General features: G+C 70.2%; 2 protein-coding genes across 5 annotated transcripts in view; one reads left to right on the forward strand and one right to left on the reverse strand.

Annotated features, from left to right (window-relative positions):
* Window positions 1-2,287, forward strand: part of OPLAH (5-oxoprolinase, ATP-hydrolysing) — a 32,477-nt gene extending 30,190 nt beyond the window's left edge. Inside the window, 1 exon segment of the mRNA XM_074578087.1 lies at window positions 1,272-2,287. Within this exon segment, the coding sequence (XP_074434188.1) occupies window positions 1,272-1,358 (87 nt within the window). The 3' untranslated portion in view covers window positions 1,359-2,287.
* Window positions 2,288-4,993: 2,706 nt separating this feature from the next.
* Window positions 4,994-12,610, reverse strand: LOC141738477 (sphingomyelin phosphodiesterase 5-like). Of its 4 annotated transcripts, XM_074573697.1 has the most exons (9): window positions 12,522-12,596; window positions 11,703-11,876; window positions 7,984-9,011; window positions 7,825-7,897; window positions 7,528-7,668; window positions 7,348-7,437; window positions 7,154-7,217; window positions 5,473-5,626; window positions 4,994-5,392 (listed from the first exon to the last, which is right to left on the reverse strand). In XM_074573697.1, the coding sequence occupies exons 2-9, from the start codon at window positions 11,728-11,730 to the stop codon at window positions 5,297-5,299; spliced, it is 1,674 nt and encodes a 557-aa protein (XP_074429798.1). In that variant the 5' UTR covers window positions 11,731-11,876; window positions 12,522-12,596; the 3' UTR covers window positions 4,994-5,296. The 4 variants fall into 4 exon arrangements, with proteins under 4 accessions (XP_074429798.1, XP_074429801.1, XP_074429797.1 ...); XM_074573700.1 differs by lacking the exon at window positions 11,703-11,876 and having other exon boundaries at window positions 12,522-12,610; XM_074573696.1 differs by lacking the exon at window positions 12,522-12,596 and having other exon boundaries at window positions 11,703-12,509.
* Window positions 12,611-13,754: the final 1,144 nt, after the last annotated feature.

Genomic DNA, 13,754 nt, shown 5'->3' on the forward strand with positions numbered 1-13,754 from the left:
CAGCCCACCACAGCCCAACATGGCCACCACAGCCCAACATGGCCACCCCACAGCCCAACATGGCCACCCACAGCCCCCCCATGGCCACCACAGCCCAACATGGCCACCACGGCCACCCACAGCCCAACATGGCCACCCACAGCCCCCCATGGCCACCCACAGCCCAACATGGCCACCACAGCCCAACATGGCCACCACGGCCACCCACAGCCCACCACGGCCATCCACAGGCCACCATGGCCACCCAGAGCCCACCACGGCCACCAGAGCCACCCACAGCCCACCACGGCCACCCACAGCCCCCCATGGCCACCACAGGCCACCATGGCCACCCACAGCCCACCGCGGCCACCCAGAGCCCACCATGGCCACCATGGCCACCATGGCCACCAGGGCCACCCATAGCCCACTGTGGCCACCCACAGCCCACCACAGCCACCACGGCCACCAGGGCCACCTGTAGCCCACCATGGCCACCAGGGCCACCCACAGCCCCCATGGCCACCACAGCCCAACAAGGCCACCCAGAGCCACCCGTAGCCCTCCGTGGCCACCATGGCCACCTATAGCCCCCCATGGCCACCCACCGCCCCCCATGGCCCCCCATCGCCCGCCATCGTCCCCCCCATTGCCCCCATGGCCCCCCCAGCCCCCCCCCAAGACCCCCCCTGACCCCCCCGCCCCCCCCTGACCCCCCTCTCGCACTTAGGGGGCAGCCCCGGGGCCCCGGGCCTCAACCTGCTGCTGCGGTGGGACGGGCGCACCATCAACCTGGGCCCCAGGAACGTGGTGCCCGTGGAGCCGGGGTGAGCGCCCCATAGCGCCCCATAGCGCCCCATAGCGCCCATGGCACCCCATAGCGCCCACAGCTCCCCATAGCACCCCGTAGCACCCCATGGCACCCCATGGCGCCCCATGGCACCATCAACCTGGGCCCCAGGAACGTGGAGCTGGGAGTGAGCGGGGACGGGGGGCCACAGCTCCCCATAGCTCCCCATAGCGCCCCACGGCGCCCCATAGCACCCCATAGCACCCCATGGCACCATCAACCTGGGCCCCAGCCCCCCGCGGAGCCGGGGGTGAGCAGGGATGGGGGGGGGCAGGGGGGGACGGGACCCACATCCCCCCACAGCACCCCACATCCCCCCACGGCGCCCCACAGCCCCCCGACGCCACCTCTTCTCCCCACGCAGGACGTCTTCTGCCTGCAGACCCCCGGCGGGGGCGGCTACGGCGACCCCCAGGAGGGGGAGGACCCCACGGATGGGGGACACCCCACGGAGGGTCCCCGGCCCCCCCAGAGCTTCGCCGAGCGCGGGAGCCTCTTCGAGTACCGGCGGGCGCAGGAGGGGGTCTGAGGGGCACGGCCCCCCCCAGCCGCCGCCGTGGGGCAGCCCCACACCTCGCTACGCACAGGCCGTAGGGCAGCCCCCCACCCCACATACGCACAGGCTATAGGGCAGCCCCACACCTCGGTACGCACAGGCTATAGGTCAGCCCCCCCCCCCCCCCCAACCTCAGATACACGCACTCTATAGGGCAGCCCCCCCCCAACCCAAATACGCACAAGCTATAGGGCAGACCCCCAACCTCAGATACGCACACTCTATGGGGCAGCCCCCCAACCCCAGATACACACAGTCTATAGGGCAGCCCCCCCCAACCTCAGATACGCACACTCTATGGGGCAGCCCCCCAACCCCAGATACACACAGTCTATAGGGCAGACCCCCAACCTCAGATACGCACAGTCTATAGGGCAGCCCCCCCCAACCTCAGATACGCACACTCTATGGGGCAGCCCCCCAACCCCAGATACACACAGTCTATAGGGCAGCCCCCCCCAACCCAAACATGCACACTCCGTGGGGCAGCCCCCCAACCTCAGCCATGCACAGTCTATAGGGCAGACCCCCCCCCCACCCCAAATACGCACAAGCTATAGGGCAGCCCCCCAACCCCAGATACACACACTCTATGGGGCAGCCCCCCAACCCCAGCTATGCACAGTCTGTGGGGCAGCCCCCCCCCACCCCTAGGTACGCACAGTCTATAGGGCAGCCCCCCAACCGCAGCTATGCACACCCCCAAGCAGCATTCCGCCCCCCCCCCCCCCCCAAGTCTTAGCTATGCACACTCCGTGGGGCAGCCCCACAACCCCAGCTTCTGCCCCACAGCGCTGGGGGTTCGGCCCCTCCGTCCGGTGAGGGGGGGGGGCCGACCCCCATATGTGGGGTGTCCCCTGCCCCCCATCTCGGTGCCTTCCAATAAAGGAGCCTCGGGGTTGCCCCACGGCCGGCTGCGTGGTTGGGGGGCGCTGGGGGGCCCGGCCAGGCTGCCCGGGGGGGGGGAGTCCTCAGGGAATGGTCCTGGGGAGGGGCCACCAAGGGTCCCAACGGCCGGGCCACCAAGTGTCCCCATGGAGTGGTCCCCAGGTGTCCCCAAGGGTCCCCATGGAGAGGTCACCAAGGATCTCCGTGGAGACGTCCCCAAGGTCCCCAGGCTCCCCATGGAGATGTCCCCAGGTGTCCCCATGGAGACGTCCCCAAGTGTCCCCATGGAGCGGTCCCCAAGGTCCCTGTGGGGTGGTTCCCAGGTGTCCCCATGGAGATGTCCCCAAGCTCCCCAAGCTCCCCATGGAGATGTCCCCAGGTGTCCCCATGGAGTGATCACCAAGGGTCTCCATGGAGATGTCCCCAAGCTCCCCATGAAGATGTCCCCAGGTGTCCCCATGGAGAGGTCCCCAAGGTCCCCAAGGAAGGAGGATCCGGGGAACTACAGGCCAGTCAGTGTGACCTCGGTGCCTGGGAAGGTCATGGAACAGATCCTCCTCAGTGCCATTACACGGCACATGCAGGAGAACAGGGTGATCAGGCCCAGTCAGCATGGGTTTGTGAAGGGCAGGTCATGCCTATCAAACCTAATATCCTTCTATGATAAGGTGACCCACTTGGTGGATGAGGGAAAAGCTGTGGATGTTATCTACTTGGATTTTTGCAAAGCTTTTGACACTGTTTCCCACAGCATTCTCCTGGAGAAACTGGCTGCTCATGGCCTGGACAGGTGTACTCTTCGCTGGGTAAAAAACCGTCTGGATGGCCGTGCCCAGAGAGTGGTGGTAAATGGAGTTAAATCCAGTTGGTGTCCGGTCACAAGTGGTGTCCCCCAGGGCTCGGTGCTGGGGCCGGTTCTCTTTAATATCTTTATCAAGGATCTGGATGAAGGGATCGAATGCACCCTCAGTAAGTTCGCAGATGACACTAAGCTGGGCGGGCGTGTTGATCTGCTTGAGGGTAGGTTGGCTCTGCAGAGGGATCTGGAGAGGCTGGACCGATGGGCTGAGACCAATGGTATGAGGTTCAACAAGGCCAAGTGCCGGGTCCTGCCCTTGGGTCACAACAACCCCATGCAGCGCTACAGGATTGGGGCAGAGTGGCTCGAAAGCAGCCCGGCAGAAAAGGACTTGGGAGTGTTGGTTGACAGCCGGCTGAATATGAGCCAGCAGTGTGCCCAGGTGGCCAAGAAGGCCAACAGCATCCTAGCCTGTATCAGGAATAGTGTGGTGAGCCGGACTAGGGACGTGATCATCCCCCTGTACTGGGCACTGGTGAGGCCCCACCTCGAGTACTGCGTTCAGTTTTGGGCCCCTCGCTACAAGAGGGACATTGAGGTGTTGGAGGGTGTCCAGAGAAGGGCTACAAAGCTGGTGAGGGGCCTGGAGGACAAACCTTATGAAGAACGACTGAGGGAGCTGGGGTTGTTTAGCCTGGAAAAGAGGAGGCTGAGGGGAGACCTTCTCACCCTCTACAACTACCTGAAAGGAGGTTGTAGAGAGATGGGGGCTGACCTCTTCTCCCTGGTGACAAGTGATAGGACGAGGGGAAACGGGTTCAAGTTACGTCAGGGGAGGTTTAGATTAGATATTAGGAGACATTTTTTCACTGAAAGGGTTATTAAACATTGGAATAGGCTGCCCAGGGAGGTGGTGGATTCACCATCCCTGGAGGTGTTTAAAAAAAGGGTAGATGGGGCACTGAGGGACATGGTTTAGAAGTGGCTCTTGTCAGGGTAGGCTAAAGGTTGGACTCGATGATCTTAAAGGTCCCTTCCAACCTCAGCCATTCTCTGCCTCTGCGATTCTAAGGTCCCTGCGGGGCCGTCCCCAAGGGTCCCCATGGAGTGGTCCCCAAGGGTCCCCACGGGGCAGTCCCCAAGTGTCCCCGTGGGATGGTCCCCAAGGTCCCCGTGGAGAAGTCCCCAAGGAGGATCCCCACAGAGTGGTCACTTGAGGGTCCCCAAGTGTCCCCACAGAGCCGGCCCCAAGGGCCCCATAGACCATGGCAGGGACACGGTGGCACCAGGACATGGGGACACGGTGGCACGGGGACATGGTGGCACGGGGATGTGGTGGTGCAGGGACATGGGGACATGGTGACGCACAGATGTGGTGGTGCAGGGACGTGGTGGCACAGGGACATGGGGACATGGTGGCACGGGGATGTGGTGGCACAGGGACATGGGGACATGGTGGCACGGGGATGTGGTGGCACGGGGACATGTGGCACAGGGACATGGGGACATGGTGGCACAGGGACATGGTGGCACAGGGACATGGGGACACGGTGGCGCAGGGACATGGGGATGTGGTGGCACGGGGACATGGGGACACGGGGACATGAGGACACGGGGACACAGTGGCACGGGGACATGGTGGCGCAGGGATGTGGTGGCACGGGGACATGGGGACATGGTGGCGCAGGGATGTGGTGGCACGGGGACATGGGGACACGGTGGCATGGGGACATGGTGGCACGGGGACGCGGTGGCACATGGACATGGGGACACGGTGGTGCAGGGCCATGGGGATGTGGTGGCACAGGGACGTGGTGGCACAGGGACATGGGGACACGGTGGCGCAGGGATGTGGTGGCACAGGGACATGGGGACGCGGTGGCACGGGGACGCGGTGGCACAGGTCACCCACACCCCGCTGCGCTCCGGGCCTTTATTTCACTCCCGTTGCTAAAACCGCGGCTGGCACCGGTGCCACCAGGGCCACCAGTGCCACCAGTGCCAGGCCTGTGATGGACCAGTGCCAGACCAGTGCCAGAACACTGCCCAACTGCTGCTGGCCCAGTGCCGGCCTGGTGGTGGCCCGGTGCCGGCCTGGTGGTGGCCCAGTGCCGGCCTGGTGGTGGCCTGGTGCCAGCCTGGTGGTGGCCCAGTGCCAGCCTGGTGGTGGCCCGGTGCCGGACTGGTGGTGGCCCGGTGCCGGAGCAGCGCCGCAGCGCCTGGCTCAGGGGCCCGCGGGGGCCACGCGGAGGCGCAGGGCCACGGGCAAGTGGTCGGAGAGGGTGGCCAGCTGGGTGACGAAGGAGACGGCCGCCACCTCCTGCCGGAGAGGGGCCGTCAGGGCGGGGGACACGCCGGGGGGGGACACACCCGGGGGGGCCGGGGGACACCGGGACTCACCGTGCGCAGGGGGGGGTCCCCGGGGGGCTGGCGGAACAGGACGTAGTCCAGGCGCCGGCCGTGCCAGGGGCCGGGGGCCAGCGGGGCGGGCTGGCCACTGGCCAGGATGGGGCCCGCCAGGTAACGCTGCCGCCCCCCCGGCTGAGAGAGCGTCCTGCGGCGGGGACACGGGGACATGGTGGCACGGGGACACGGGGACATGGGGACACGGGGGCACGGGGACACAGGGGCACCGGGACACGGGGACATGGGGACATGATGGCATGGGGCATGGGGACACGGTGGCACAGGGACACGGTGGCATGGGGACACGGGGACATGGGGACACGGGGACACAGGGGCACCAGAACATGGGGACATGATGGCATGGTGGCATGGGGACACGGCGGCACAGGGACACGGTGGCATGGGGACATGGGGACATGGGGACACGGGGGGCACAGGGACATGGGGACAAGGGGACACAGGGGCACCGGGACATGGGGACATGGTGGCATGGGGACATGGGGACATGGGGACATGGGGGCACCAGGACATGGTGGCATGGGGCCATGGGGACGTGGGGCCATGGGGACATGATAGCATGGGGCATGGGGACATGGCGGCACAGGGACACGGTGGCATGGGGACACGGGGTCACAGGGGCACCGGGACGGGGGGACATGGTGGCACGGGGACATGGGGACATGCGGGGGCATAGGGAGAGAGTGGCATGGGGACAAAGGGACATGGGGGCATGGGGACACGGTGGCACGGGGACATGGCACAGGGACATGGTGGCATGAGGACACAGTGGCACAGGGACACGGTGGCATGGGGACACAGGGACATGGTGGCATGAGGACACGGTGGCACAGGGACACGGTGGTACAGGGACATGGGGACATGGTGGCTCGGGGACATGGTGGCTCAGGGACACAGCGGCACAGGAACACAGTGGCAGGGGACATGGTGGCATGAGGACACGGTGGCATGGGGACACAGTGGCACAGGGACACAGGGACATGGTGGCACGGGGACACGGTGGCACAAGGACACGGTGGCTCAGGGACACGGTGGCTCAGGGATGTGGTGACACGGGGATGTGGGGACATGGGGAAGCCGTGGCACAAGGACATGGGGACATGGGGACACGGGGAGGCGGTGGCGTGGGCGTGGGGTGGTACGGGGACGCGGTGGCACAGGGACACAGTGGCTTGGGGACACAGTGGCACACGGACATGGTGGCATGGGGATGCGGTGACATGGGGACGCAGTGGCACGGGGATGGGGTGACACGGGGATGGGGTGACACGGGGACGTGGTGACATGGGGACGTGGTGACAGAGGGATGGGGTGACAGAGGGATGGGGTGACATGGGGACACTGTGGATCAGGGATGCGGTGACACAGGGATGGGGTGACACGGAGAAGCCGTGGCACACGGATATGGGGACATGGTGACACGGGGATGGGGTGACAGAGGGATGGGGTGACATGGGGACACGGTGGCACGGGGACGTGGTGACATGGGGAACCGGTGGCACATGGACATGGGGACACGGTGACACGGGGAGGCATGGGGACGCGGTGACGCAGGGTCAGGTGCCTGGGCTGGAGCGTCCCCTGTCCCCCCCCGGGGCTGGGGTGGCCTTTTCCCAGGGCTGCGTGTGTCCCCCCCCCGTGTCCCCACCCCTGTCACCTCTTCATCTTCTCGGGGGTGGACACGGGCTCCTCGTAGATCCTCAGGTGGTCGAGGAGGGTCCCTGCGCGCGGGGACGGGGACGGGGACAGGGGACGGGGACGGCCATCAGCGGGACCCCCGCCACCCGCCCGGGCCGCGCGTCCCCTCCCTTGGGGACACGGGGTGACGCGGGGAGGGGGACGAGGTCCCACCTATGGCCCAGGGCTCCTCCTGCCCCGGCGCCCGGCGGCAGGGGTCGCGGTACGCCTCGAACAGCCGGTGCCGCTGGGTGGGCTCGTCACCTGCGGGCGAGACGGGGACGCGTCACCCCCCCCTGCTCCCCCCAAAAAAACCCGCCCGTGTCCCCCCCGTCCCCGTCCCCGTCCCCGGACCTGGGGAGCAGTTGTCGAAGTTGAGGTCCCCGCAGAAGACGTCGAAGGCCACCACGTCCCCGCGCTGCTCCTGCTCCTCCCGGAAGAGCCGCAGCCACCCCAGCGCCAGCGTCAGCTGCGCCTCGCGGATGCGGCCGTCGCCTGCGGCGGGGAGAGGCGGGGGGCGGGGGGGACACACGGGACACATGGCGACACGCAACGCGGCATCGCCGGCCGCCGCTTCGTCACCGGGACGGACACCCCCCCCCCAACCGCCACCGCCGCCACCACCGCGTTGTCCCCGCGGCGTCCCCTCACCTGCGGGCGCCTGCAGGTGGGTGCAGCCGAGGTAGCCCACCACCCTGCGTCCCCGCGCCGAGCCCAGCAGCACCTGGGGACACACACACACACCCCCCCCCGCCTTCAGCGGCACCATCCGGCGACACCGGCGTCACCGGCGGCCGGGGTCCCCCTCACCTGGGCAACCAGCAGCCCCTTGGCGGCCAGCGCGTCCTCGCGGGCGCCGTTGGGGAAGCCGTGGTAGCGGGCGGCCAGCAGCGGGTAGCGACTGGCCAGCAGTAGCCCGCTGTCGAGCAGCTTCAGCGCCCCCCCCCGCAGCCCCCGGCCGCCCACCCCCCACAGCAGGTGGGGGAAGGTGCCGGACAGGCGCCGGCGCAGGATGGCGGCAGCACCGGCGTCAAACACCTCCTGCAGGCACACGAAGTCGGCGTCGGACGGGAAGCGCTCGGCCAGCGACGCCGCCGGCTCGGCCACCATCGGCTCGGCCACCGTCGGCTCGGTCATCACCGGCTCGGTCGTCACCGGCTCGGTCTCCACCTCCACCGTCACACTGCCGGGGGGTCGCGGGGTGGTGCAGAGGGTCCCGCCGTAGCTGCTGGCCTGCCCGTGCCGCGGTTCCACCAGGCCGGCGCGGTGGCCGCGGTGGGGGCGCGGCGAGGCCGGGGCGAGGCGGCGGGCGATGGCGGCGGCGCGACGCGGCGTCTGGCCCAGGTTGCTGAACTTGGCCAGGCCGCTGGGCAGCAGGCAGAGGTTGGCGGTGAGGAAGGTGAAGGTCCGGCGCTGCCGAAGCTCCCACGGCTCCGCCGGCGCCGTGCCGGCCGTGTACTGGTAGACGAAGGGCCGCCGCGTGGCCTGCACCGGTAGCCACAGCAGTAGCCCCAGCGCGGCCAAGGGCAAGGTGAGCAGCAGCAGCGCGGCGTACACCGGCGCCGCCACGGCCCTCGCGGCGCAGCCGCAGCACCGCCACCGGCCCCGCTCCGCCGTCGTCGGCCGCAGGTCCAGGAGCCCGTTGACGGCCCAGACGCTGGGGGCAAGTAGCCCCCAGGCCAGGGAGTCCAGGGCCGCCAGCGCCCGTCTGGGGAAGGGGGACTCCGGCAGCAGCATGGCGGGGGGGGGGCGGGGGGCCGGGGGGGCCGGCAGGGGGCTGAGGGGGACAGTGACGTCCCCCTGCTCCTGCCCGGGGGCTTCGGCGACGCCGGTGGCACCTGCGGGAGAGAGAGACCCCCCCAGTTAGGGGTGACGGGACCCCCCCAGTTGGGAGTGAAGGGACCCCCCCCCCAATTAGGGGTGACAGGGGTAGAACCCCCCCGGGACCCCCCCAATTAGGGGTGACGGGGGTGGGACCCCCCCAATTAGGGGCGATGGGGGTGGGACCCCCCCAGTTAGGGGTGAGGGGGGTGGGACCCCCTGACCCCCCCAAGGCTGCGTCCCGGCCGAGCTGCCACCGTGGGAACGCGCGTCCCCGGCAGGTTCCCACGCATCCCACGCGTCCCCGGGCTCGGTGACGGCGGCGCAGCCGGGCCACCCGCGGGCTGCGGCGGGGCTGGGGGGGGGTGGCACGGCCGAAGCGGGGCCACTGGCCCCCTCCGCGGCGTCCCCGGGACCCCCGAAGCCACCTCGGGCGGGCGCAATGCGGGGGGACACCCTGGAGCGGTGCCCGGTGGCATCTCCCCGCCGACGCCGCCGGCCCCTTCGGTGGCCACGGCTCAAACCACCCTCGCCCCCGCGCCGGCTACTGTCCCCCCTGCCGTGGCTACTCACGCCCGTGCCGCCCCACAGCCCCCCCGCTCACCTTCCTGCGGGGCTCAGGGGGTCAGGGGGCGCCGTGCCCCCGCGTCACCGTCCCCGGAGCTGTGCCGGTGGCCGGCGCGGCGCGCGGCTGGGCCGTGGCCAGCCCCAGCCCGGGGAGGCCGTGACCGGCCGGCCTGGCCCGACGGGTTCCCCCGGCTCCTGCCCCAACACCTCACCCCGCGTCACCCCCGGCCCCTGCGGCCGCTGACGCCCGCCTGAGTCGGCAGCGCCGACGCCGCCAGACGGCCCCCGCCAGCGCCGGGCACTGGGGGCACTGGGGACACTGGGGACACTGGGGCGCTGGGGGCACTGGGGGGCTGGGGGCACTGGGGACAGTGCGGGTGCTGGGGACAGTGAGGATAGTGGGGTGCTGGGGGCACTGGGGGTCGGGGGGACACTGGGGTCACTGGGGACACTGGGGGGCACTGAAGGAACTGGGGACAGTGGGGGCACTGGGGGACACTGGGATGCTGGGGATACTGGGGATACTGGGATGCTGGGGGATAGTGGGGACGCTGGGGTCACCGGGGACACAGGGGGCACTGGGGGCACCGGGGACAGTGGGGCACTGGGGTCACTGGGGTCACTGGGGACACTGGGGACAGTGGGGGTGCTGGGGGTGCCGGTGTCACTGGGGGCACTGGGGACAGTGGGGATAGTGGGGTGCTGGGGGCACTGGGGTCACTGGGGGCTCTGGGGGCTCTGGGGACACTGAGGGCTTTGGGGGACACTGGGGACAGTGGGGGTAGTGGGGTGCGGGGGACACTGGGGGCACTGGGGACGCTGGGGTCAGTGGGGTCACTGGTGACCCTGGGGGATGCTGGGGGCACTGGGGACATTGGGGACTTTGGGGGGCACCGGGGGGCACTGGGGACACTGGGGATAGTGGGGGACACTGGGAATGGTGGGGTCACTGGGGTCAATGGGGTCGCTGGGGTCACCGGGGATGGTGGGGGTCACTGGGGACCGCTGGGGGGTGCTGGGGTCGTGGGGGTCACTGGGGACACCGGGGTCACTGGGGTCACGTGGGGTGGTGGGGTCATGGGGGTCATGGGGGTCACTGGGGTCACAGGGGTCGTGGGGGTCACTGGGGACACCGGGGTCACTGGGGTCACGTGGGGTGGTGGGGTCATGGGGGTCATGGGGGTCACTGGGGTCACGGGGGTTGTGGGGGTCACTGGGGACACCGGGGTCACTGGGGTCACGTGGGGTGGTGGGGTCACGGGGGTCATGAGGGTCCCTGGGGTCACCGGGGGCACTTGGCCGTGGGTCCCGCGCTCCCCCCGCTGTGGGGCTGCCCCACACTCGCCCACGGCCCCGGAGCCTGGGCTGTGGCTGCTGCGGCGCCGGCCGTGGCACCGGGGGCCGCGGGGGCCGTGTCCCCTCCCGCCACGGGGGTCCCCCGGGCAGGACCCCCCGCTCCGGGTCCCGGCGTGGGGCTGCGGGGCGGGATCCCGGCACGTGCCGGGGCGGCCGGGGGTGACTCAGTCCCAGGTCCCGGCACATCCCGGCCGCGCCGGCATCCCGGACTCCCACGGGATGGCAATTTGCCGTCACGGGAGCGTGAGTGTGCGGGGCCCGGCTGGGAGCGGCACCGTGGCCCTCACCTGGCGCGGGGTTGGTGCTGGCGGCTGCTTTGCGGCCGTGCCGGCAACGCCGGTGGGCTCTGCCGTGGTGGCGGTGGCAGCCGCAGGGCTCTCGTCGGGCGGCGTGGCATCGTGCCCGCGGTGCCGGCAGCGCCGTTGCCCCACCGTGCTGGCACCGGTGTTGGGAAATGCCCCGCGGTGTTGGCAGCACCGACAGGCATTACCCGGCGGCGCCGGAGGCCCTGGCGCGTCCCACCGGGCCCCGAGGGCCGTGTTTGCCCAGCGGCCGGCTCGGCAGGGTGCGGCGGCCGAGCCCTCCCCGCGGCTGGGAGCTGCCTGTGCCGTGCTGAACGGCTCGGCACAGCCGTCAGTGGCCGGGGGGCCAGCGGCACCGTGACCTGAGGGTCCCCAAGCCCCCCTGTGCCGGCTCCCTGCCCGGTGCCGGTTCCCTGCCCGGTGCCACCCCACCAGCACCGGTCCCCGGTGCCACCACCGCGTCCCCCGTCGCCCCCCGCTCACCTCCTGGCCCTGCGGCGCTGGGGGCCATCGCCAACGGCACCAGCGCCTCCCCGGGGGGGCCGGCACCGCCGCCACCGCCGTCAGCTCACGGCCACCGTCCGCTGGGGGTTACCGATTCCTCACCACGCCGGGGGGCTCGGCACGCCGTGGGGCCGGCAACGCCGCGGCCGGCAGCTCAACAGGTCACAAACATCCGCTCGCCACCGGGCCGGACCGGGCTGTAATTAGCCGTGGCCTCGGCCGTGCCCGGTTGCCACCCGCCCCGTGCCGGCCGCATTCCAGCCGCAGGTGCGTGGCAAACAACTGCCGGCTGCCGCCAGCCCTGGTAGCCCCCCCGGTAGCCCCCCGGTGCCAGGCCCAGCGGCACCTTGCCCGGCCGGTGAACGCCCGCGGGGCCGGTTCCCGGGGCATTAACCCTTCGGCTGCCGCCTCCCGCCGCGGTCGTGCCGGGGGTGGGGGGGGGCTGCCGGCCCGCGCCGGGGGTCGGTGAGGATGAGGAGGGGAAGGTGGAGCGGGGACACGGGGGGTCGCGGCCACCTGCGCTGCCGGGACACGCCGCGGCGACGCCGGAGAAGGGGGGGGAGGACCCTGGTGGGGATGGGGGTGCGCGGGGACCCCCAAACCTCCCCCCTCCCCCCTCCCAGCACCTCCCCCCCCCGGCTCAGGGACACTTTGCCCATGTCACCGCCGTCACCTTCCGGCTGTGCCGCTGCCGGGGGGGGAAACACCGCGGCACCTCTGGCGCCACTGACCCCCCCCAGTCCTGCGCAGACCCCAGCAGGGGGGTCCACGCTGCCGTTCCCCCCCCCACACACCTACCCGGGTGCTGCCGTGGGCCCCCACCCGTGGGGCACCGGCTCTGCCAGCGCGGTGCGGCGCGGCACGGTGCGGCCGGTGGTTTCCCTTTATGGCAGTTGGCCCCGAACGGCTCCGTTTCCTGCTGCCGCTTCCCCTTCCCCCCCCCGGACATTGCCAGGGGCCCCCCCGGCACCCCCAGGGCCCCCCCGGCGTGTGGTCCCCCTTCGCCGAATCCCCCAGCGCTGACCCCTCCGTGGCACCCCCCGGCACCCCCCGCTGCGAGGGTCCCGGCAGCCACGGTGCGACCCCCCCGATGGTGGGGTGACGGAGGGGGGGACACCGGTGGCACGTCCCGGTGTTGTGGTTTGGGCTCCGTTCCCCCCCCGGTGGCTCCCCCCGCGGCAGCACCGCCGGCGTCCCCGACTCTCGCTTCCGCATCCCAGGGGATTTCCCCGGACCGGGGAACGAAAGGAAAAGCACCGCGGCCTCCGCCGCCGCGTCACCCCCGCCACCGGGTCACCCCCTCCCCCACCGCGTCACCCCCGCCGTCACCCTCACCGGGCGTCCCCCGAGCCACCGCAGGCGCGGTGACAGCGGGGTGGGGACAGCAGGCGAAGGTCAGGGAGATGGAGCGGGTGGGGAGGGTCACAAAATCGGGGAAGTCGGTGCTGCCATGGGGCGGTTGGACCCACGGCGGCCCCGAGAAGCTGTGGCTGCCCCATCCCTGGAGGGGTTCAAGGCCAGGTTGGACGGGGCTCGGAGCCACCTGGGCTGGTGGGAGGTGTCCCTGCCCAGGGCAGGGGGTGGCACTGGGGGGGCTTTAAGGTCCCTTCCCACCCAAAGCATCCCGTGATTCTATGGATCGCTGAGGTTGGAAAAGGCCTTTCAGACCATGGGGTCCAACCATCCGCCCAGCGCTGCCAAACCCACCGCTACCCCGCGTCCCTCAGCGCCGCGTCTGCCCGGCTTTTCCATCCCTCCGGGGATGGCGACTCCCCCACTGCCCTGGGCAGCCTCTTCCAACGCCCGACAGCCCTTTCCATGAAGGAATTTTCCCCGATATCCATCCTAAACCTGCCCTGGCACAACTGGAGGCCATTCCCTCTTGTCCCATGGCCTGTTCCTTGGGAGAAGAGCCCGACCCCCCCTGGCTGCCCCCTCCTTTCAGGGAGCTGCGGAGAGCGAGAAGGTCTCCCCTCGGCCCCCTTTTCTCCAGGCTGAACACCCCCAGCTCCCTCAGCCGCTCCTCACAAG

Source organism: Larus michahellis, chromosome 2 (genome assembly GCF_964199755.1).
Source record: "Larus michahellis chromosome 2, bLarMic1.1, whole genome shotgun sequence".
Lineage (NCBI taxonomy): Eukaryota > Metazoa > Chordata > Aves > Charadriiformes > Laridae > Larus > Larus michahellis.